Source organism: Tamandua tetradactyla, chromosome X (genome assembly GCF_023851605.1).
Source record: "Tamandua tetradactyla isolate mTamTet1 chromosome X, mTamTet1.pri, whole genome shotgun sequence".
Classification (NCBI taxonomy): domain Eukaryota; kingdom Metazoa; phylum Chordata; class Mammalia; order Pilosa; family Myrmecophagidae; genus Tamandua; species Tamandua tetradactyla.
In genome coordinates this window covers 152,781,820-152,806,655 of record NC_135353.1, presented here as the reverse complement: position 1 = coordinate 152,806,655, position 24,836 = coordinate 152,781,820, and the positions used below count along the sequence as shown (strand labels likewise).

The 24,836-nt window shown below is 37.1% G+C and overlaps 1 protein-coding gene and 1 long non-coding RNA gene across 4 annotated transcripts in view; one reads left to right on the top strand and one right to left on the bottom strand.

The window, feature by feature from the left end:
* Window positions 1–6,345: 6,345 nt before the first annotated feature.
* On the bottom strand, window positions 6,346–10,577 carry LOC143670467 (uncharacterized). The gene is made up of 3 exons (XR_013169367.1): window positions 10,464–10,577; window positions 7,515–7,661; window positions 6,346–6,537 (listed from the first exon to the last, which is right to left on the bottom strand). It is a non-coding gene; the product is annotated as an uncharacterized LOC143670467 (long non-coding RNA).
* Window positions 10,578–10,667: 90 nt separating this feature from the next.
* The window catches only part of MBTPS2 (membrane bound transcription factor peptidase, site 2), a 41,374-nt gene continuing 27,205 nt past the window's right edge, over window positions 10,668–24,836 (top strand). Inside the window, exons 1-5 of one of the 3 annotated variants that reach the window (XM_077146174.1) lie at window positions 10,668–10,883; window positions 13,436–13,584; window positions 17,194–17,449; window positions 22,820–22,923; window positions 24,397–24,524. In XM_077146174.1, the coding sequence (XP_077002289.1) occupies window positions 10,809–10,883; window positions 13,436–13,584; window positions 17,194–17,449; window positions 22,820–22,923; window positions 24,397–24,524 (712 nt within the window). In that variant the 5' untranslated portion in view covers window positions 10,668–10,808. Of the gene's footprint in view, window positions 10,884–13,435; window positions 13,585–14,391; window positions 15,790–17,193; window positions 17,450–22,819; window positions 22,924–24,396; window positions 24,525–24,836 lie in introns of those variants that run through there. The other 2 variants (XM_077146176.1, XM_077146177.1) reach the window with 2 other exon arrangements.

The following is a 24,836-nucleotide window of genomic DNA, read 5'->3' as shown; positions in this document are numbered from 1 at the left end:
CATCTCTTTCTAAATCCAGATCATTCTCCCAATTCTGCATCGTGAAAGATCTCAAACCCGATTGCAAACATGGGATTCTCCTTAGATGGTGGTGAGAGGGAACCTGGGAGGCCAATGATAAAATGCTCATTTCTAGGTAGTTAGAGAGAGAGGGAAAGGGGAGAATGCTCAGTTAGAAACATATCTTATCCTCCCACATACCCTCAGTTATGAAGTTAATTTAACTCTCCTAGGGAAAAATACCACTCAGTAGCTATTTATTTTTAATGACGGTATATACCAGTATAAACAACTGACTCCTCACCTAACGTGCAGTAAACTTTCATTTTTCTTGTTCTTCTTAGCAATATTCATTAACCTATAACTGGTATTCCATGCAGCATGTTTTGTTGAAGATTGTAAAAGTAAAAAGTGGGAAGCAGTATGGCATCTCATCTGGAGAGTGGTAGAAGAGTCAATTTATAATTTCTTAAAATATGAATATTGGCAGCACATTTAAACTTTAAAAAGAACTGGTCAAGGGCACGGAAGTAATCAATAGCACTTTCCTGGTGTAATTCTGCAATGTAAAATTTATAGCGTATAATAATTTTTTTTGCAACCTTGGTCTGAGAATATCTGGGATTCTGCAGATATATCCTCAGAGATCTTCATGAACTCTTTCCTTTAAAACAAGTCCATAGGGACTTCCATTTCCAGCAATAGAGCCTATTAGTCATCCTGAGAAAAAAAAAAACTACTGGTTCAAAATAAGTATTTTAAATACTTTTCAAATGCATAGCTGAGATAGCAGAAAGAAAGGGTTAAAAAAAAAAAAGGAAGAAAAATCCAGGATAAGAAAGTATAACTCCAGAGAGGTTGATGAACTCTATAGCTGGTGGCTACCCTGATATCATCTGCTGATCTTAGGTGGTCCAGAGCTCCTGTTTTAATGGACCTCCAGTAGGAACAGGAAAGAAAGCCTAGGGACTGGGAAACTGGACCCTTTGTGGGTGGACTAGAACAAACCATTCCCAGAGCATGACCTTAAAGAAACTTGCCTCTCCTTGTCTTTGGACTTTAAATGGAGGAGAAAAAAGTACCCCCTGAAATTTTCTGATTATAAATTGGTCACTAGTAGGTTTTATGTCTATAAGTCTTGGTGATTTGTAGTGCACCTAGTTCAGTTTTCTTTTCCACCATCTTTAAAAAAAAAATTGAAAAATCAGCATGAATCATTTTTTCAGGGAGAATATACCCAATTCATTTATCTGATCTTCATACGATGACTTCCTATCACCCTAACATTCTTCCTTTGGGTACTTTCTGGATTGTCCCAGTATTCATCTTCAAAAATGATGGCCATAACAGGTAATAGTGATCCAGATACGGCTAAGCCTATACAGAACAGAGTTGGACTACTGCCACTCTTGACTGGTATCTTAGTTAAAAACAAATTACTCCCAAATTTAGTGGCTTAAAACAACATTTATTATCTTACTGTTTCTGTGGGTCAGGAATCTAGGTGCAGCTTAGAGATGTCTTCAGGCTCAGGGTCTCTCATAGGCTGCAGCCAAGGTGTTAGCTAGGGCTGCAATCATCTAAAGGGCCCACCCACTGTGGAAAGGTCTGCTTCCAAACTCACTTGATGTTGGCAGGATTCAGTTTCTGGCAGACTGTTGGTCTAAGAGTCTCAGTTCCTCTCTGGCTGTTGGCCAGAAGCTGCCCTCAATTCCTTGCCCTATGGGCATCTTCAGTAGGCACCTCACAATACAGTAGCTTGCTTCATCAGAGGGAGCAAATTATAGGAGACAGAGAGAAAGTGAGACAAACCTAATCACAGCCATGGCATACCATCACTTTGCCTTATTCTGTTTGTTAGAAGCAAGTTACTAGGTCCAGCCCACACACAAAGAGAGGGAATTACACAAGGACATGAATACCAAGAGGGGGGAAACATTAGGAGCCATTTCAGAAGCAGCCTACCACAACTGGATATCATATTACTAATTTTGAACATAAAACTGTGACCTGAAAAAAAAAACTCACATCAGTGATGTTGTTTAAGTGACCCCAAGTTCACAAAGGCCCTAGATACTTGGCAAAAGGAAATGCAAATCATCCCTGGAGGAACTCACCTTCAGCCTAGGCATCAAGTACTTCCACCAGAGTGCCAACAAACATGCACTCACAATAAAAAAAGAAAAAAACACAAATCTCTATGAGCGGGAGTGAGTAGAAACGATAAACAAAAGGATCGGACCTGAAGATCCTACAAATACTGGAATTATCAGATACATAATATAGAATAAGCACATTCAATATTTAGAATTGAAAGTATGACTAAGGAGCGAGAGAAAGTTTTTTAAAAAATGACAACTCAGATTTGAAACAAAACCAAATATAATTTCTAGAAATGAAAATTAAAATAATTGAAATTAGAAAATCAATAGACTGGTCAAACAGCAGATCAGACACACCTGAAGTAAGAAGTAATGAAAAAAGACAGATTTGAAGAAATTATACAGAATGCAACAAGGAAAAGACACAGAAAATATCAAGAAAGAGTAACAAACATGGAAGATGGAGACAGTATAACATACATCCAATCAGACTTTCAAAATGAGATAAAAGAATGAGGGAGAGAGAACATTCAAAGAGAAAATGCATGAGAACTTTCCATGTTTGATGAGAATGACAAAGCCTGAATTCAAGAAGCTGAACTGCAAATTATTTACCTAACTTTCAGCTTCATACCCACCCTTCTATGCATTGGAAGGTAATACTGTGTTTTGGGTTCTGCAAAAGGCTACCTCCTGGGTTCCATTAACAAGAGGCACTAATAAGTGGTCCTAAGGTAGGAGCTCTTCCTCTCTCGTTTTTTGCTCTCTTCCTTTCTTTTTACTTCTGACTCCAAGCCCTTAGCTCCAGCAGCAGCAGCACTTCCTCCAACCATTCAGCCCCAGTGGCCAACCAATCCTGGGAATGAGGCTCTTCCTCCTACCTCTCCTTTGTTTCTATTTCAACCTTCCTATTTCTTTATAAAATATATTATACCTATCTAATTCCTTCATAAAAATTCTTTCTGCTTTGAAATACCTAATATGTTTTCTTGCTTGGACCCTGACTCATATACCAGCAGATTTCAAAGAGGACTAAAAAAAGGAATCCACACCTTAAGACAAGAAAGTTAAACTCAGAACACTAGAAAGAAGACAGATTGTCTAAAAGACGTGACAATTGGACTGACAGCAGATTTCTCAACAGTAATAATGGAAGTCGGAAAATAAGTAATACACTCAAAATGCTGTGTGAAACAAATACCTAGAATTAAATACTCTATAAAACTATCATCTAAAAATAAGAGAGAATTCAAGCTATTTTCAGAAAAAAATCAAGAGTTTTCCATCAACAGATACTCTCCAAAGAAATTCTCAAAATAGATACTTCGGAAAGAAGACAAATTATCCCAAAAGGAGGGCATGAAAGGTGAGAAGGAACAGTAAGCAAAGACAAACATAAAAATAGAGTTGCATTTAAAGAAACATTGCCTGTCAAAAACAATAAAAATAATGTCTAATTATTTGGTTAAATAAAATCAACAGGGAATCAAAATACCAGAAACAATGACATGTAACTCAGGAGTGCGGTAATGAGATTTAAAACATTCAAAGGTACAGGTTTTATTCAAAAGAAGGGTAAGAGTATTGATGCATTTTAGACCTTGTTAAATTAAATCCTAGGGATGTACTAAAGTTTGCCTGAGGCCTTGGTATTTGGGTGTTCCTGGGCTGTGGCAGAATAACTCCCGTCTCTGCCTCTGTCTTCATATGGCTGTCTTCTCCCAGTACACTTCTGTGTGTGTGTGTCCTCTCTGTTCTTATAAGGACACCGGTCATATTGAATTTAGGGTCCACTATAATCTAGTCTGATCTCATCTTAACTTGGTCACATCTACAAAGACCCTATTGCCAAATAAGGCCACAATCATAGGTTCTGGGTAGACGTGAATTTTGGGGGGACAATATTCAATAGCAGTACAGGTGCTGAGTTGATTCAATCATCACTTGAATGATAACTGCATACTCATTATTGAAGGGTAAAATGCTGCAATAATTATGGTTTTTAAAACTATTAAGTTTACATAGAAAAGCAATTACTAAGAATCTGCTTTTGCCACATTATGTTCCAGCAACAAAATCTAAAAGAAACTTAAAGAACTATATTAATTTTTTTGTCATTTAATTCCATTCATGCCTGGCGCTTTACAGGAAAAACTCCTATTGGGGAATTTTTCACATCTGGCCAGGGTCAATTAAAAGCAGAATGTCAGGGCGGGCCACGGTGGCTCAGCAGGTAAGAATGCTTGCCTGCCAAGCCCGAGGACCTGGGTTCGTTTCCTGGTGCCTGCCCATGTAAAAAAAAAAAAAAAAAAAAAGCAGAATGTCAGCTTTGCCACTTCGGAATTTCACAAGCAAGAATAATTCCAAAACCTTGTACAACAATATCCTTGATAAAGCATCTGTAATTTAGATACAATAAAGAATGTAGGGCGGGCCACGGTGGCTCAGCAGGTAAGAATGCTTGCCTGCCAAGCCTGAGGACCCAGGTTTGATTCCCGGTGCCAGCCCATGAAAAAAAAAAAAAAAGGATGTAAACTACAAGAGAGTAGAAGAAAGCATTAGAGCAAAATGAGATATCAAAAACACATTTTATCCTCAATTATCAAGCTACAAAATAAAAGACTTTACAAGAAGGCTTTAAGAAAAGAATTCTTTACAGTTGTAAGTCTAGGGAAGCTAAGAATTAAAGAAAAAGCTTATTGACAATATTACTATAGACCAGGGGTTGGTAAATTCTTTTTCTCTAAAGGGTCAAATAGTAAATATTTTAGATTTTGTGGGCCACAAGATCTCTATCACAACTAATCAACTCTGCAGTTGTAGCGTAAAGCTGCCATAGAAATATATGCAAATGAGCATGGCTGTTTTCCAATAAAACTTTATTTACAAGACAGGCAGCAGGCTGGATTTGACCTTCAGGCCTTTTTATGACAACCCCTGCTATAGAAAGTGAACTATTTTTAGTAGGTAAAGATGAACAATTTTTGAGATTTGCTGAAGCTATGAATCCTAGTTGTTAAGCTCCTTCTAGAAAATATTTTATCAGAAAACTTTTTCTTGAATTGTACTCTGTTGTATACAGAATGGCTATAATATTATTAAATGTGCTACTACTTTATCTTGCACATCAGACATTTGTATATGCAGAAACAACTATAAGTCATATTAAAGTTTGATGGTCTGGTGGCTTAAGGATGAATTCAATTCTGTTTCTGCTAGATTGTTGAGAGATTGTTGAGGTTTCACGTGGATATCAACACTATACAGTCTGACTGAAGAACTATTTATAGGATGGAAAATCAGTAAAGAAAAGTATCATTCAATTATCACTGATAATAGAACAAACATGGTAAAGATTGATTAAGAGTTATTTATGAATTACAAGCACACAATGGTTTGTTTACACACCCTACAATACTGTAATGAGAAAGCAAGTATAACTGTCTATAAGCAGAAAGATAGTGAACTACTTCATCACTGCTTAAAGACAAAATGCGTGATTTCCAAAGATTTTAGGATTGCCTTGTCATATATTTAATAAGATATTTAAACGAGATGGTATGACAGCTTCTACATGTTTAAAAGCCTTTTCAAATGAAACCAAAACACTATACTTTTTAGATGAAAACAATATGTCATAACTTATTAAAACTGCTTGAAGATTCTGAAACACGCTACAACATGGATGACCCTTGAACACATTATGCTAACTGAAATAAGGCAGACACAAAGGGACACATATTGTACAATTCTACTTATATGAAATGTCTAGAACAGGCAAATTTATACAGACAAAGTAGATAAGAAGTTACCAGTGGTCTGGGGTAGGGGAGAAATAGGGAATTATTGCTTAATGGGTAGAGTTTCTGTTTGGGGTGTTGAAAAACTTTTGGAAATAGAGAGTGGTGATGTTTCCCACTGAAGTGTACACTTAAAAACAGTTAAAATTACAAATTTTATGCTATATATCTTTTACCACAATAAAATTTTTTAAAAATTGCTTGCAGAGAAAGTAGCTTGCTAGGACCTGGGGAAGCAGTAACGAAATTAATGCTTTCAAGTGCATGTATTTCTTATATGGTAGCTGCTGAAAAGATTCTCTTTTCATTCTACTCAAGGAAGATACTGATTCTGGTATACATGGTGTATCAGTATACTGGTTTCATTATACAATGAAACTGAAATGTAGATGGAAAGTCAGGGATGATTGGTTTCTTGAACCCAATTATATTGCTTCATTGTCACATTTATAGAACCAAGGCATAAGGACAAATTTTATTCAAGTGACTGTGTAAGGTAGAAAACACATGCAAGAGATATTAGAAATTAAAATATGTCAGGACAACACCTTCTGAATATTTTCTTCAAGTGGTACCTGAAGCTTCTATTTGTAGGAATGCTTCAAACTGCATCATCATCAGCAATCACACCAAGACTAAGATTTAAAATGGAGATGAGTCTTTATCTTAGTTTCTATTAAAAAGAAAGGAAAACTTAATAATTTTGTGGCAATATCAACAATAGCTAACCCAATATTATCTGCTACTCTGCCCTTCTTAGGTGAAAACGAACCATCTATCAATGTGGTAGATAAGGCAACATTTACTTCTAGATACATTCTTCTTTACTTCTGGGAATATAGGGAATTATACTCTACCTGCCATTTAAATTAGGCATAGCTTTTTGACTAGTTTGAGCTAATGAAATGGGAGTGAAGTAACCTGTGCATATCTGGGCCATAGTAATTAACAGGTGGTAGTAGATACCTAATCCTCTCTTCCCCTGCGGTGGTGAACCCTGAAGCCTCACGTTGAGATGTGAGCATGATGAAATGGTGGAGTATCTATCAGCTTGCTACATGGAGCAGAGTCCCACCCACAGACCCTACTAACCCATGCTGGATATGAAGTGAGCAAAAAAGGAATCTTTGTTGTTTTAAGGCACTGGGATTTTAGGGTTTGTTCCCAAAGCACAAGCGAGCTTATCCCCGACTATCACAGTTTGGTGTCAAAAAGGTAGAATGTAATGACCCCAGAAGCAAAATATGAGTTTATACTCCTATAAGTAAGTAAATATTCCTGAATGCAATGTCAAACTTTTCAAATTTGAACAGTAACATTTTACAATAAAATTATAATAATATAGAAAATTGGTAATATTTAAGTGCTATATTTCATATTTATTCTTCTATGTCAGAAGTTTATTATATGATGGTGATATTCTGCTTCAGTCAAATATTGATTTTTAAAATTCAGCCAAAATGCATGCTTGGTGTCCCTCTAAAAATAATATAGCACATTAAAATGATATGCATAAAACCTTGGCTCTATGTCCTTTATTCAAAATAGTTACATGACAGAAACCTGAAATGACTTGTTAATTAAGTCACAGATTTAATCTAAGGAACAATACCTCGATCCTCTGCAATTCAGGCCTTCTCTGCAACCATCTTGCACTCTCTATTTTGTCTCTTCTGCTGCCACCAGCTGGCTTCCTCTGCAGCTAAATTCCAGCAACCAGCAGGATTCAATCCAGTGTTTTTGTTTTGACTGCTGGGTCCTTGACAAGAACACAAAATCAGTTGAATAACTAAAATTTTTTGGGAACAGAAAAGCACAATCAACTCATTTCCTAAATTCCATGCCTTTATTTTGGGCTATCAGATAGCCAGCCACATGGTAGCTAGCTGGTAGCTGGTACTTGTCTTAGCAAGTGGTCTAGACAATGCTTCAAGCTGCCAAAAGAAAAAAACATTTTAATTCTTAGGTTAACATTCTCCTCCCTGGGAAGTGTATTGTTAAAAACTACAGTCATTTCATAAGAGGTCAGTTCAAATACAGCAGTGTGCCAATAGCCTTGCTGTCGTTTTAAGCTTTGATAACTTCAGAAGTATATATCCTACACACTTACACAAGATATCATTTGAAAGTAAAATTATTTAAATTTCTTTCAAGCTTATTTAGTTTTTGAATTTTTGAACAGTACATGTGTTTTAATTTTTTGTTTCAGTCAACGTTTGCCATCTTCAATTACAGGGACTAACAAATTTAAAACTACTCAAAAACCACTACTAAAAATCACAAAACTAAGGAAATGTAAAAGAAATTTAAATAAATTTTCAAATGATGTTTTTTGCAAGTTTATAGCATTTATGCTTCTGAAATTATCAAAGCTTAAAACTGCCCTAAAACTCTTGGGGACACCTGTACATGGAAAATGATGGAGTCACAGTGTTCAAATATAAACTTATGTAGTTTGCACACAGCTATGCCAAAAATTTTTTTGAAATGATCTACAATAATGCATATATATGCTAGAGAATGTAAAACTGGGTCATAAGGTTTCTTGAAGCTAGAGAAATATATTTCTAAGTGATTAAAACCTTATTAGATAAAGTATGGGAGAGTGAGGCCACATTAGTAACAATGTTTACAATATAAGTTTCTGGTATTATACTATATTTTCACCTAGGAGGTTTTTGAGGGTGCTTTTTTAATTGGGAAATTTGTTCCAAAGATAGTATTATGTTCTCCACATTTTGGTGTTAGCATTATTGTTGTTAATGATACTTTTCTAGAAAACTCAAATAACTTTTAAAGGCTTGAACATTAAGGGAATGCAAAAAAGCCCTCAATAAATATTATGAGATTTCTTCCTGACCTTAGCTACACAGTGGAACGACCAGAGGAACTTAAAAAATACTGAGGCTTGGCCATGGCAAGCCAAACCCCAACCAATAATATTCCCGAAAACCCTAAAGAATACCCTGGGCCCTATCTAAGACTCCACAAGTTTTACTTATTAAACTTATTTTTCTCAGAAACTAAAAATCTCCAAATTGCTCCTATCCAAATAAGCCCTGAAACCAGACATACCAGTATCTCCAAGAACATTAACCAGTTGCATTTCTCTACCCTGTAATGTCAATACCCCTTTTAAGCATGAAGAAGTTAGAATGGCCATTGCCCAAATACCTCTGAAGATTGAGAAATCAATCAAATGAGAGGGAGGAGCTGTGACAGACAGGTTAGGATTCGACAAGTGATTATCACTACTGAATCGTTGTATGGATGCTTCTTTTTGATATCTAGTCTACTGGAATGGCCAGAAGGAAATACCTGAAATTGTTTAACTGCAATCCAGTAGCCTTCTTTGATAATTATTGTATAACTATATAGCTTTTAACTTGTGACTGCATGATTGTAAAAACTTTGTGACTAATACCCCCTTTATCCAGCCTATGGTTAGATGAGTAATAAAATAAAAACATGCATGGGAAAAAAAAGTAGGGTACAGGGTACCTAGAGATAGACAGAAGCTAGAGAAGTGGGAGCAGTTACCTAATATATACAGAATTGTTAACAAGGTTGAAAAGTGTTTGGAAATGGATAGAGGTGATGATAGTTGGTTCTTGGGATTACAAGAAATAGTAACGTATTGTAGGTGAATTTGATTGAAAGAGGTTGTTGAAAGTCATGTATGCAAATAAGTTCTTGCATGAACCACTACAAACATGAAAAATAATAATAGAGAAGTATATGGGGGAGAACATAGCTATTGCAAACTACAGACCATAGTTAACAGTAGTACCTCAATATTCTTTCATTCACAGTTTTAACAAATGTACTACATCAATAGTATGGGTCAACAATGGTGGGGGAGGATAAAGGAGTATGGGAGGATTTGTTTTTTGGGTGGGGGGGTTAAATTCCTATTTCTGTTCTGGAGTAATGAAAATGTTCTAAGATCGAAAAAATACTGAGGATTGGGTCCAACCGGAGATTGATTTATTTAGGGTAAGCTACAGAAGAGGCATCTGGGGATCCTACTGGGCAGCTAAGGTTGAGAAAATTGCTCTGGCCCAATATATAATGATATGTCAACGTGAAAACAGGTGCAGATGTTCTTCGATGTTTTTTCTAAACTGTAGCACCAATCTCAAATTTTATAATGGCAGATACTGAGAAAAGAACTTAATCAACACTGATAAATCTCAAAAATATTAGATTGGGAGAAGTAAGCCAGAAACAAAAGAGTACTTATTGTACGATTCCGTTTAAAAAAAAAAAAAATCAGAACGGCTGGAAGAGGGATTGATTGGGAAAGGGTACAAAGAATCTTCTTGGGAGATGGAAATGTTCTGTATTTTCATTGGGGTATGAGTTACACGGATATATATATTTATCAAACTAAATGGGCAGCTGAAATCTGTATGTGTGATTACACTAAAAGTGAATTAGTCTTCAATAAAGAGACGAATCCATTTTACTTAAATCTGGATGACTACGATAGAACTGGGGAGACGGAGACAATTACTACTTCGGACAACCCCCAAACCCTCAGTCAGCAAACCCCAGAGACCAGAACCGGTGAGCTTGGAAAGCAGAGACAGCAGGGAGGGCCAAATCCTAAGGAATCGCTAAAGGTCTGGAAAAGGAGCGAGCGGAGCGGACCGAACGCCAGGGCGACGGCGCCCACGTGTCCCAGAAAAATAAGCCCCCGCGCCCTTTTCCGGTGCGCGCACAGTCGTCCCTTGCCCCCGCCGGAAGGATCCGGAGGGAAACGGCGCCACCAGGGAAAGGAACCGGCGGAAGCTTGGTTCCTGCGCGGATGCCCGGGTTGTAGGCTCCACGCGGTTGGCTGGTTGCGGCTCACAGGGAGGAGGACGCCGCGGCTCGCCTTCCCTCCGCTGCTGCCGCCTCCGCCATGATTCCGGTGTCGCTGGTGGTGGTGGTGGTGGGCGGTTGGACCGCTGTCTACCTGACCGACTTGGTGCTGAAGGTGAGGGCCTCGGGCCTGAGGCCCAAGCCTGCGGGGCCCGGGGCTGGGGTCGCAAGGCCCTGCGTCGCCCGAGGCTTTCTTTTCGCGTCCTCTGCCTGGCGCTTCCGGGGCTGGAATCCGCCTGGCCTGTGGCCACGTTCGGCCTTCCTCGCAGTGCACCGGCAGTTTGGAATAAATAAAGCACGGCCGGCCGCGGGAGGGGTGTGGTGGCCTGCCCGGCTGCCGCTGCCGCAGTTGCAATCCCGGCAATGTGGGCCCCTCAGTCTCGGGTTCTGCCCAGGAGGCGCCGACGGTGGGCTCAGGAAGGCCGGGGCCCTGTCAGACGCCGTGGCTGTATACGAGGAAGGAAAATAAAGCGTCCGCTTAAGAAAGGCATTGTGTTCCCTCACTCTCTTTAAGGTCAACTCTTTAGGGACTCTTGTATTGGGATGAATCCAAATCAGGTCGTGCTATAGAGCAGTGGTCAAAACTTAAGTGTGTATACAGTCATCTGGGGTTCCGGTTAACCGGTTAAAAAGCATATTTTGATTCAGCAGGTCTGGGACAGGGCCTAGATACTGTATTTCTAACAAGCTCCCATGTGCTACCGATGTTGCCAGTCTGGCTGAGCTCTGCCAGTTCCTAGCAGTTACAACCTTGGGCAATTTACCCCCCCGTGCCTCGGTTTCCTCTTTAAAATAGGGATGATAATACCAAGGCCCTCCTGAGATTACAGAGAAGATTACATCAGTTGATTCACATCAAGCCTTGCCACTCACCCTGAGGTTCAAAGACCAGCACCACTTGCATCATCTGGGAGCTTATTAGATACAGAATATCAGGCTTCATCCCTGACCTCCCGAAGCAGAATCTGCATCCCTAGGTGGTTCCTTTGCACATTTGTGTTTGAGAAGTGTTACTGTAAAGTACTTGGTACCAGTGCTTAGCAGGTCATAAGCAGTACAAGCCACTTCTTTAAACAATGGTTTTGTTTTAAGAAAACAAAAAACGTAATTTTTTTCATGTCGCATATGTGAAAAAAAAAATACAAAATAAAAGGACATTCAAACCTCTGCAGTCTCTGGTCAAATGTGTGAGGTAATTAGTAACAATCTATACCCTAAGAAAGCAATATACCCTGAGAAAAAAGCCTCATATTCAGATCTGCTCCGGAAATGGAAAAACCTTGATTTTTAGGAGTCTGCACCTTGAGCTTCTTTGCTTCCAGCTGGGTCTGCTGTTCTACTCTTTGTTCTAGGATTTCCACAGTAGATATCTGCTAGAGGGGTATGTCACTCTCCATTTCCAAGTCCTGAAAACAAGCAGGTTTAAAAAACTTCACCTGAAGACTGGGAGCAGAGAACATTACAGATTGAAAGGCAGCCTCAGGTTGTGTTTTATGACTGCTGTAGGCCTGAAATATCCTTCTAGGGACAGAAAAGTTTCTCAAATGCATAGGCATCAATAAGACAGGCTACTTACTCTACTTATTGTAACTGGTAACAAGGATCCCTGTCAGGTAAATAACATGTTATCCAAAATCCTAGTCAAAAGACATCCAACTTCCCTGAAGATAAAACTCCTGCAAGGATAGTGTATAAGTAGCTATCCCACAACCCCAGAGAATTTAAGAGAGAAATTACTGAAACCAAGATATCTTTAGATAAACTGTGTTCCTACGTGATCAGTTGGCCAAACTTCTTGGGGTTGTTGCTCAGAAGAAGATAGAAAGCACTGATTCCAACTAACCTTGTCCCTTCTGTTGCATTAATTGGAGGTCTTTTTAAGTTATTACACAAGACCTCTTTCATTTCTATGGTAACAAGGCTTCTAGATCTGCACTATTCAATACAGTAGCCACTAGCTACATGTAACTATTGAGCACTTGAAATGTGCCTAGTACAAACTGAGATGTGCTGCGTTAAATTCACCCCAGATTTCAAAACTTCGTACAAAAAAAAAAGAAAATATCTCAGTAATTTTATTTTGATTATATGTTTAAGTGATATTTTGGATATATTGGTTAAGGAAAATACATTAAAATTATTCTCACCTGTTTTTGTTTGCTTTTTTAAAATGTAGCTACTAGAAAATTTTTAATTATATACATAGCTTGCATTTGTGACTTGCATTATGTTTCTGTTGAGCAATGCTCTTCTAAGCAAGGGTGGCAGACTTTTTCTGTAAAGGGCTAGATAATGACTATTTTTGGCATTATGGGCCACGTGGGATCACTTTTGCACATTCTTGTTTTGTTCTGTTTTGTTGCAATTCTTTATATAAAAAAACATTTTTAGCTGACAGGATGTAGAAAAGCAGGCTGCAGGCCAGATTTGGCCCATGGGGGCCGTAGTTTGCCAGGCCCTAATCTCAGCAGAACAGCCAATCCAATACCTTACCTTTACTATCATCCCTCTAAACACCTCAAGAATAAACATACAAGTTTAAAATTATAAGCTTTTAGGTGGGCAATATCTTGATTTCCTGTAGAAAATACTGCTTTTTAGCTATTCTTAAGCATTACAAATTGTTCTTCAAAATTGAGTGATATTGAACTTTTCTTTCTCTCTTAGTCCTCTGTCTATTTTAAGCACACTTATGAAGACTGGCTGGAAAACAACGGATTGAGCATCTCCCCTTTTCACATAAGATGGCAAACTGCTGTTTTCAATCGTGTCTTTTACAGCTGGGGTCGGCGGAAAGCGAGGATGCTTTACCAGTGGTATTCTTCTCTTTCTGATTAAAATTAATCATTGTGATCATAACAAAATAGCTTATTAAATTAGCTGGTTCAATTGTTTTTCAATCGACTGAGTTTTAAAATGATAACAGTTTTTATATTGTATATATTTTTGTTTTTATATTGTATATATTTTTGTTTTTATATTGTATTTTATAAAAACTTTCTGGTTTTATATTAATTATGGCATTGCATCATTGTGCTTTTTCATATGTTAAAGATCAGGGAGTTTTTGGTGCTTGTGATTAGGGTGTTTATAGTGATCTCTGGAACACTCCGGAGACTGACAGGTTCTGTGATTGAGAGAATGCTAGTTGAGGAGCCAAGGGGCTTTGTCTAAATTCCTTTTTATAAATGAGCTCCAAGTGGAGTAGAGTCAAATGTAAACAATCAGACATCAAAATATTTGCAGAAAATGCAACAGCATATCAAAGCAAATGAAAAAGAAGAAAGGAAATAATAAAGATAAACACAGAAATCAGTGAAATAGAAAATAAACACACCATAGAGACAATTAGCAACACCAAAAGTTGGTGCTTTGAAAAAATTGATGAGGCGGGCCGCGGTGGCTCAGCGGGCAAGAGTGCTTGCCTGCCATGCCGGAGGACCCCGGTTCGATTCCCGGCCCCAGCCCATGTAAAAAACAAACAAACAAACAAAATATAATAAAAAACAAGAAAATGTTTAAAGATGTTTCCCTTTCTTCCTCCCTTCCTTCCTTCCATCCTTCTCTGTCTTTCCTTCCCTTCCTCCCTCTCTCTTTAAAAAAAAAAAAAAAAAAAAAAAAAATTGATGAAATTGGTAAACTCCTAGCATGACTGATCAAGAGAAAGAGAAAACACAAATAACCAAAAATCATAACTGAAAAAGAGGATATAACTACAGATTCTATAGGCATTTGAAAATAAAAGATAATAAATGTGATAATTTAGATGAAATTGACATGTCCCTTGAAAAACACAGCTTATCAAAAAATTAACAAGAACTGTAATAGATTTTTCCCAACTATAGAAAGGTAATTTCTAATTATTAAAACAGTAGAAAAAAGATTGTATCATTATATTTTTCCATGTTACTTTTTAATACTTACAAATCATAATTATATTTTAAAACTTAAAATTGTATTTTTAAAACTTCAACTCCTGTGTGAGACCAAAGGAAGAGATGTTTATTTGGTGCAAAAGTCATATTTTCTGTAGCACACTGTCTAATTTAATTTGCATGGACGATTTACTTGAACACCATAAGTGCATGGAAACTTGAATAGGGACTGAGATCTTTTTGACTTGTACAGGTTAGGGTGATGCCCCGATACATTCCAGAGTATTTTGGGCAGAGAATAATAGAGTATTTTCAAAGCCCCCTTGAGGGACTGGGGAAAAATGTGGAAATATTAAACTTACTCACCTGGGGGAAATCCAGATATTCCTGTAAACATTGGGGACTACCAATTTAATAGGCTGACCCTTCAATCTTAGGGCTTGCCTTTTCGAAACTCATTCCTGCAGAAGAGAAACTAGGCCTACTTATAGTTATGCCTCAGAGTCACCCCAGAGAACCTCTTTTGTTGCTCAGATGCGGTGTCTCTTGAAGCCAACTCAGCAGGTGTGCTGGTTTGAAGCTATTATGTTACCCAGAAAAGCCATATTTTAATCCTCATCCAGTCCTATGGGGAGGGGGGACAACCGTTTCTTTTAATCCTGATTTGGTAATTTAGGGCAGAAACTTTTGATTAGATTATCTCCATGGGGACGTGCATGCCCAATTGTGGATGTGACCTTTTGATTAGATGGAGATGTGACTCCACCCATTCAAGGTGCATCTTGATTAGCTTACTGGAGTCCTTTAGAAGGGTAAACATTTTGAAAAAACTTCAAGGCTGATCCAGACACTTAGAGAACAGTTGCTTCAGAACTGACGAAGCCACCATAAGACCCAGGCGTTTGGAGATGCAGGGCCCAGCAGACGTCGCCATGTGCCTTCCCATGAGCTGCTAAGCAAGCCAGAATCCAACATTGTGTCCCAGAGGAGCTAAGTGAAGGCCCACAAACACCAAGTGGGTCACCCCCACAGGAAACAGAGGCTGAAAGCATCGGAGCCAAGGAGCAAGGGACCATCAGATGCCAGCCATGTGCCTTCCCAGCTGTCAGAGGTGTTCCGGATGGCATCAGCCTTTCTTAAGTGAAGGTAACCTCTTGTTGGTGCCTTAGTTTGGACACTTTCTCAGCACTAAAACTATAAACTTGTAACTTATTAAATTCTCTTTTAAAAAGCTGTTCCATTTCTGGTATATTGCTTTCTAGCAGCATTAGCAAACTCATACAGCAGGTAAACCCACTGCTTACCCCCCTATGTGGGACATGACTCCCAGGGGTGTAAATCTCCCTGGCAACGTGGGACATGACTTCCAAGGATGAGCCTGGCCCTGATATCATGGAATTGAGAAAGACTTCTTGACCAAAGAGGGGAGAGAAATGAAAAAAAAAAAAAAAATTTCAGTGACACATTTCATATGGAGTCGGAAGGTCATTCTGTAGGTTATTCTTATGCATTATATAGATATCCCTTTTTAGTTTTTAAGGATTAGAATAGCTAGAAAGAAATACCTGAACCTGTTGAACTGTATTCCAGTAGCTGTGATTCTTGAAGATGATTGCATAACTATATAGCTTTTATGGTGTGGCCATGTGAGCGTGAAAACCATGTGGCTAACATTCCCTTTAACCAGTGTATGGACAGATGAATTAAAAAATAAGGACAATAAATAAATAAATAATTGGGGGGATAAGGGGTATGGGATGTTTTGGGTGTTCTTTTCCTTTTTTTCTATTTATTTTTTGGCATGGGCAGGCACCAGGAATCAAACCTCAGTCTCCAGCATGGCAGGCGAGAACTCTGCCACTGAACCACCGTCATACCACCCCATTTTTATTTTTATCTTTATTCATATATCTGTGTTTTTTGGAGTAATGAAAGTGTTCAAAAATTGATTGTGGTGATGAATGAACAACTATATATGATACTGTGAGTGAGCCTTTGTACACTTTGGATGATTATAGAGTATGTAAATATATCTTAATAAAATTGCATTAAAAATAACTTACATATCACTAAGTAAAGGTAAGATGGTGAATATGAAAAGAGTTTTCTTAACTATCTGAGAACAAAATCGAAACAGTGATATGTAAATGAGCAAAAGACATGAAAGGAAACTGAAACAATATTCAGCCTCTTCAATTAACATAAATTGTTAGGACTGCTTTAATGGGCTACTGCCCATGCGTCAGTCAAGTATCTGAAGTTCAGGTAGCTAAAAGATACAGCGGTACTGAAATTTTTAACCATTTTTTTTTTAATTTGTTGTGATAACATATATCCATTACCAAAATGATTTCATCACCCCAGAGAGAAACTCTGTACCCATTAAGTGATAACTTCCCATACCCCCCTCCGGCAACCTATAATTTACTTTCTGTCTCTGTGAATTTTTAACCATTATTTTAAAGTGATAAAATGTATCTGGTTGATGAATTTATTAGTTTATGAATTGTCAGGAATTGTATATTTATGTGATTTTTTTCCTTTTGACAGGTTCAATTTTGGAATGGTGTTTGGAGTGATTGCCATGTTTAGCTCTTTTTTCCTTCTTGGAAAAACGCTGATGCAGACTTTGGCGCAAATGATGGCTGAGTCTCCATCTTCCTATTCTTCCTCCTCTTCCTCCTCTTCCTCTTCTTCTTCCTCTTCTTCCTCTTCCTCCTCCTCCTCCTCCTCCTCCTCCTCCTCCTCCTCCTCCTCCTCCTCCTCCTCCTCCTCAATTCACAACGAACAGGTGCTGCAAGTTGTGGTAAGTGCCTTCTTTATTTAAAATACTTTGTTGAAAACTAGTTCTGTTTCCCCTGTATAGTGTAAGGCCTGTCCATAATATAAATATGAAAATAAATTACAAGTCTCACAAATTTTTCCAAGAATATGGTTTAACTACAACATTAGTAAAAATACAGAAAGGAATTGTTGTAATAGTTGGTAACTAGAACAAATGGGCCACTATCAAGACTGTCAACAATACATGGATCTTTAATTCATGTTGTCTTGAGATGTTTGTTAAAAGATTGTTACATTCAAGGGATAAGCAGGCTGATTTAAAATCTCTATAATGTATAAATGCATTTTGATCTTGTATAGTGTTTACCTTTCCTCTTTATGGCTTTCAGAATCTAACTAAAATATCCTTTTAATTAAGGTTATAAGACACTTCTGAATGGTCACTGTGGTTTCTTGGTACAAACAATAATGTGCTAAGTTAGTCCTTAGATTGTAAACTATTTATAACAATTCTCATTTTAAAGTACATGTAAACAGTTATGCCTTCTTGTTTCATGTCTTCAGAGTTTGAAAGGGGGCTTTACCAATGTCAGACTTTTATGTTCAAATTTCTGTGTTTATAATTCCACTTCCAAGAGTCATGGATGTTATGTTTTTAATCATGTTCTTATTCGTGGGATAGACTATTTAAGAATTAGTAACAGGTTTGTTTCTTTCCCTTTTGCTCATTTCTTTGGCCTGTACTAGACTAAGTCACCTTAGGGAGATTTAAAAGTCAGTTATAGAGAACAATAAAGAATCTCTTCTGTGGTAATAGCTCTTTCTTAAAAGTTAAAAAGATTCCTAAGGCAAGGCCTCAGAAAAGATGATTTCTTCCTTTAGCAAACATTCTTTGAGTGTATTCTGCCAATTCATCATGTGCTAGGTCCTGCCTATCCAAGGAACAGAATCAAATCCTAGTGCTTATGGATTCTTTAGAGGGAGCACTGCTATGATTGTGCTGCAGTTGGACATCATACAAGGTGCTATGGGAAAAGAAAGGAGGGCTGAGTTGTGCCTGGCACTGGGAAGAGGATAAAGGAGAGCTTCAAGAGAAGGATGAGGAGAGTCCACATATCCTGGGAAAGCAAGATGGAGATTGAGCATCCCAGTAGTAGAGGGAACCATAAAATATGGAAAGGCAGAGGGAATAATAATAGTAATAATAAAACCTAGTAAATACAGAGCGTTTCCTGTGTGGTTTCTTTGTGTTCTTTTTATTTTATTCTTGCAACAATCCTGAAGTAGGTATTTTTACCCTGATTTATAGATCTGTAAATCAAGGCCCAGAGATGTTAAGTAACTTGGCTGTGGTCACAGCTAGTAAGTGGTGGGTCCTTCAGTCACCAACCACTGACCTCAGAACCTATGCAACATTATGCTCCACCAATAATTTTTCAAAGAACAATAGGTAATTTTGACCTGTGTCTAAGAGGTATATGGTAGAAGGAGGGGTGGGTATGTGGCAAGAGGACAGGACAATATGGGAGATAAGACGGGATATAGGTCTAGGTTATGAAGGTCCATTCTAAGATGTTTGGGTTTTACCTGGTGATAAATGGAAAGGTCTAAGCAGAATGAACCAAAATAGGATTACACCAGAGATAGACCATTTAAGAATGCAGTTGGAATAATTCATGTTAGAAGTGATAAAGATCTGAACTAAATTAATGCCAAGGAGAATGAGGGGATGGATGCGCATGATCATTTGGAGTGGAGTTCTCAGACAGTGGTGTTCAATTGAGTGTGTGGCTGAAGGGAGAAGGAAGAGTTTATTCTAACTCTTAGGCTATGTGACTGGTTATTGTTCACCAAGAGAAGTATATAAGACAGTGAAACAGGTTTGAAGGAAATATGATCATTGATTGGCCTGACTGTCTGCAGGATTAGGAAAGCAAAATATTCCTTGTTCAGAGAAGAAATTCTTTCTGCAGTTTGTTTCTCACTTTGTTCATATTGCTCGTAAGGATATTAGCTCTATTAGGAGAGCTGGGCTTTGGTAACTATTAAGAAGTCAGCTGCTGTACTTCACGGTGCACTTTTCTGTATAACTTTAAGACAGTTATATCTCCTGACTTTGTGAGCTCTTGTAGTTTAGAGAGCCTACTTTCTGTTTACTCTGATTCCCTACAGCCTTGTTCAGTATTAATTCCCTAAAACCTCGCCCTCTACATTGTTGAGAGATCAGTGTTGAGATTGGTACATCTAATACCCTGTTGATCGTGGCAGAGCCAGATGGGCAATCACGTACTGTCACCAGCAAATAAGGCCTACCATCTGTTAACATAGTCACATTACCACATCCGTAAGATAATAATGAGAGAGACTCAATGTTTTATTGACTCAAGCTTACTGATTGATTTGAAATCAAAGTAAGGTAATCAGGAGACTTTGGGATAGAGAGGGAATATGTAATAATTAATATTAAGTACATAAATTTAGAGAGCAGTCAGAGAGAAGAAAACTACTGAGCTGAACAGACAGACCCCTGATAACTTGGTAGTATAGTGGGGATATAGGAAAAGGGACATTGATGTTCTTGAGAAAAGGAGCTTAGTAAGGTCTGCATAAACAGGATTTAAGATAATGAGCATCATAAAAATGCCCATATCCTTTGATTCTGTACTTCCATGTCCGACCCTCTAGCTTAAGGAAATACTTCCAATTATGCAAAAAATGGTTTGTATAACTATTTTAGGACAAGCTCTTTGTCCTAACTTTGTTATTATGAAGAGTTGGAAACAACCAAAATATCTGATAATTTAGGAATGGTTAAATAAATTATGTTAAGAACATAATTAAATATCATTGCTTTTAATGATAAATTATGTATCATTGTTTTTAATGATATATAATATTCATTTAGTGAAAACTGATTTATAACTCTTAGAATTAATGGAATTTAGAAAATTATCCAATCAGCATTGTTTGAGTCTCTTCTTCAGTTAGTAAAGGAGGCTTTAAAAGTGAAATCTCTCTGTTGTGCCCAAACATAAATTCCCATTGAATCAAAATAAAACATGAAATCATAAAAGCACTTAAAATGGGAAAAAAAAAGCAGGTTACTAATTATAAGAACTCAGAATGAGAAAGACAACATGAAAGCAATGAGAAACCATTAATGTTGATGAATGTGACCACATAATATGTTTTATATATCAAAAAAATAAAAGCATAATAAAACTAAAGGACAAACTGGAGAATATACTTGCAGCATATTTGAAGAGCTCTTACAGATTGGTAAGAAAAAGATGAGCACTCTAGGAGTCAAAATGGATAGGTCATCATGAATAAATAACTCACAGAGGCTCAAAAGTGGGAGAGTAAAGTTCAACTTTACTAATGACCAAAGGAATGTAAATAAAACAATGGAATGCTGTTTATTTATTATCAAATTACGGATCTGAATAAAAGAAGATTACACCAGGTTATGGAAGGGACTGCTTTTTTGGAAAGCATTTGAGAATACACATCAAAATCCTTTAACTTTTGCATAACATTGACATTTATTATCTGCTCTCTGAGATACAGTATTAAGCACTGGACATAGATTATCTCATTTAATCCTCAAAATTCCTCTTCAATGCAAATGCTGTTATTCCCATTTTAATGATGAGGAAATTGAAATGTTGGAGATTTAATCCGCACTTCCCTGAAGTCACTTAGTTAATTAGCAATGTAGCCATGAACTCCAACTCAAGTAATATGTCCAGAGTCTGGACTCTTGACAATGATGCTTGTTTAAAAATTTATCACCCCAAATTATTTGGGTATATGTATAAACATAACATGATACATTATTTATCAGAGGAGGAACTTTTTAAACAAAGGCCCAACAGTCCATTCCATAGAATACAATACAGCTATTAAAAATCATATTGGGGCAGGCCACGGTGGCTCAGCAGGCAAGGACGCTTGCCTGCCATGCCAGAGGACCCGGGTTCAATTCCCGGTGCCTGCCCATGTGAAAAAAAAAAAAAATCATATTGGACCAGAAAATGTTCATGGGAAAATATTCATAACACTGTTAAATGAAAGGAGCAAGTAGTTTCAAAACTATATTTATAATAATTTAAAAGTATGCCTGCCTGAAAAGACTAGAAGGACATATGTCAAAGCATTGAGAATGGATTTTGTTGTTCTGTGCCTTAGGAGCGGGATTACAGGCTTTTGTTGTTCTAGAATTTTTCCAGTTTGCTTGCATTAAACATATTTTATCATTAATTTATAATGCTAATTATAATTAATAAAAGAAGGAAAGAATCTCCTCCAAGGTACATTTTGGGTTCCAAACCCTGGGCTAGCAAAAATAGTGCTCAGAATGTAAACTATATTAATGATGCCTAGTGTACCCTTCTTAGCCTAATTTAGAGAATCTCTCCTTAATGGATGATATAACTTGGGAGTGATTATCTTTCAGAAAGGTTCTTGGCTATCTAATAATGGAATGTTAGATACATGCACAACATTCTAGGAGCACATGATTACAAGGCAACTCCTGTTTCTTCGTATGTCCTTAACATGTCTATGTTTCAAATACTTTATTTCTGCCATAAATTCTAATTATAATATAATATCTATGCATCTCTTTAATGCTGTTTGACCATAATGGACAAATTGATGAAGTAGAAGAAAGGAAGAGCATGGTATTCATGCTTCTACATGAATAAAGAAAGTCCTGGGGCGGGCCGCGGTGGCTCAGCGGGCAAGAGTGCTTGCCTGCTATGCCGGAGGACCCCGGTTCGATTCCCGGCCCCAGCCCATGTAAGAAACAAACAAACAAACAAAATATAATAAAACAAGAAAATGTTTAAAGATGTTTCCCTTTCTTCCTCCCTTCCTTCCTTCCATCCTTCCTTCCTTCTCTCTGTCTTTAAAAAAAAAAAAAAAAAAAAAAAAAAAAAGAAAGTCCTGTATTACTCAGCATAAGTTCTTGCAACCTTGCAATAACAATTATGAGGCACGACTAAAAATTTTAAGAATTTCTAAATCTGATATCCAGTCCTTGAGGGTAGATCAGCTGCTGGCTCCTTCACTGTTACGCTGCATTCCCTGGCACTTTGCCAAACTCCTTAATTCTTTCCCATGGTGAAGATTTCAGGCAGCTAAAGTTTCAGCTTCTTAATCTGGTATTTCCTATTCCATTTTAGATTGGTGGTGTGCCTGGTTCAAAAAACTGACTGGTATTGTTGCTTTTTATTATGGTTAGAAATGGAAAACTGAACCACTTATCTTTATAATACTTTTAGTTTACCAAGCCTTCAACGTCGAGATTTAAGTTTTAATACAGAGTGAATGAACATCTTGGTTTCTTGGTGCCCAAGTGTGTATTTATTATTGTGTCTATGAATAGGTTCCTGGTATCAACTTACCCGTCAACCAACTGACCTATTTCTTCGCTGCAGTACTCATTAGTGGTGTCGTACATGAAATTGGACATGGGATAGCAGCCATTAGGTAATGATATTTACCTTTTCCTTACTAATCCATGGAACAAATCTTTTAATTGATGAAGAATTGGTGCTGAAGTCTGCTACATATATTATATTTGATACTTCAGTATTTTTTTCCTGCGGATATTGTTCAGTGAATGTCCACCATTTTCATTACTGTGTGGTACCTTATTTTTTATAGAAAAGACTAATATATTGATTAATATGCTCAATTAACCACATATCTATCTGCAATCTGCGATTTTCCACCCTTTGCCTTTTGCTAGTATATTTACATCCTCATGGTGCCTCAAGATTTTTAAGCCGATCCCAAAACCTAATCTATTTGTCATTAGGTCAGAATGATAACCACTACATTCAAAGCCCACACACCTACCTTCTTAGTACTTTTTTTAGTTTATCAGCTTAAATACTTTTCTTCTTCCATTCTTGTCCTCTGTTGGCTGGAACAGGAAAACTAAAAGTGCTGGGTTTGTTGACAAATATCATAGCCTATTAGAAAACCCAAGTGAAAAATAAGAAGAGGATGAGACCTCGGACTTGCTTTAAGTATTCCCTGTTCTGGGTCTTGACTACCACAAATTTTTCAGTGGATTATACCTGAGCTTTTAAAAGCCTACTAAACTTATAAAATAGTGATGAGGGAGTGAGCGAGTCACAACTTCCCTGTACTTCCACTGGTAATTACTACCATATGAACAGTTATACTGATGGGAATGTGTTTTATCCTTCATACATGCAAACCAGATAAAAGGTGAAGCACTGGTTCAAGGGGACAAGTTTAATCAGTTCTTATTACTTTCCACTTATGAACAAGAGTCTATTGACTGATATTAAACCCTCATTTTGACAGAGCATGTACTATTATTCAGATGTGCATAGTTGTGATTAAGTGGGCATCTACTTTTTATTTTTAATCTCTTTCACCTTTGCTTCAATATTTTTATGTTTGCAGCCCTTGGGATTTTACATATATCATTAACAGTTTCATCAGTCATGATTTGTTAATGAAATAATTTGGTAAGTTTTTATAAAATCCCAACTGCCCAGAAAAAGTTAATTTTACAGTTGTCTTATATGTTCACTACTAAGTGACAGTACAAATATGTTTTGGTGATGCTTTCTTTAGCGTAGTTATTTGGCCTTATGACATTATTAAACATAACATCCATTTTTATGGGATAAATTGATAGAAAACTATAAATGAAGAAAAATGCTGTTTTCTAAATTTTTTTTTTTTGGTTGTGATCTATTTCAGAATGCCCTGTTTTAAAGAATTTGATTTCACAGATATCCAAATCTGGTCACTTATAAAATTATGATTATGTATAGATATAATTTTTTTTACTATCCAGAGAAACTTTTGTTTTTTAATCAAGAGTTTGAATTACAGTGAGAAGTTTTAAGAATATATACATTATTGATTTGACAAAGGCAATAGCATTAGTAAATGCTTTTTTCTTATGTGATTTCTTAGGGAGCAAGTTCGATTTAACGGCTTTGGAATTTTTCTCTTCATTATTTATCCTGGCGCATTTGTTGATCTGTTCACCACTCATTTGCAACTTATATCACCAGTCCAGCAACTAAGGATATTTTGTGCAGGTAAAAGACTTAAGCCTTTTACAAAATATTTATGTATCTGTATGTTGGTGGTGGTTTTATGGAAAGTATTCACATCACAAATGAAAACATCTTATCTTTTGGTTGATAAATTCATTTTATTAGACACCCAGTCAAAAGGAGTCGAGTAAAATAATTTACATTAGATTTTCTTCCCTAAAACCTAGAAACAGCATAAATTATTTTTTAAAAAACAGAGGAAAGCTTCATTTTTAATGAAGTTAGGGAATTGACAGCACCTGAAACGACAAACTATGAAGAGTATCAGCTCAGCTGAAATATAATGAAATTTGC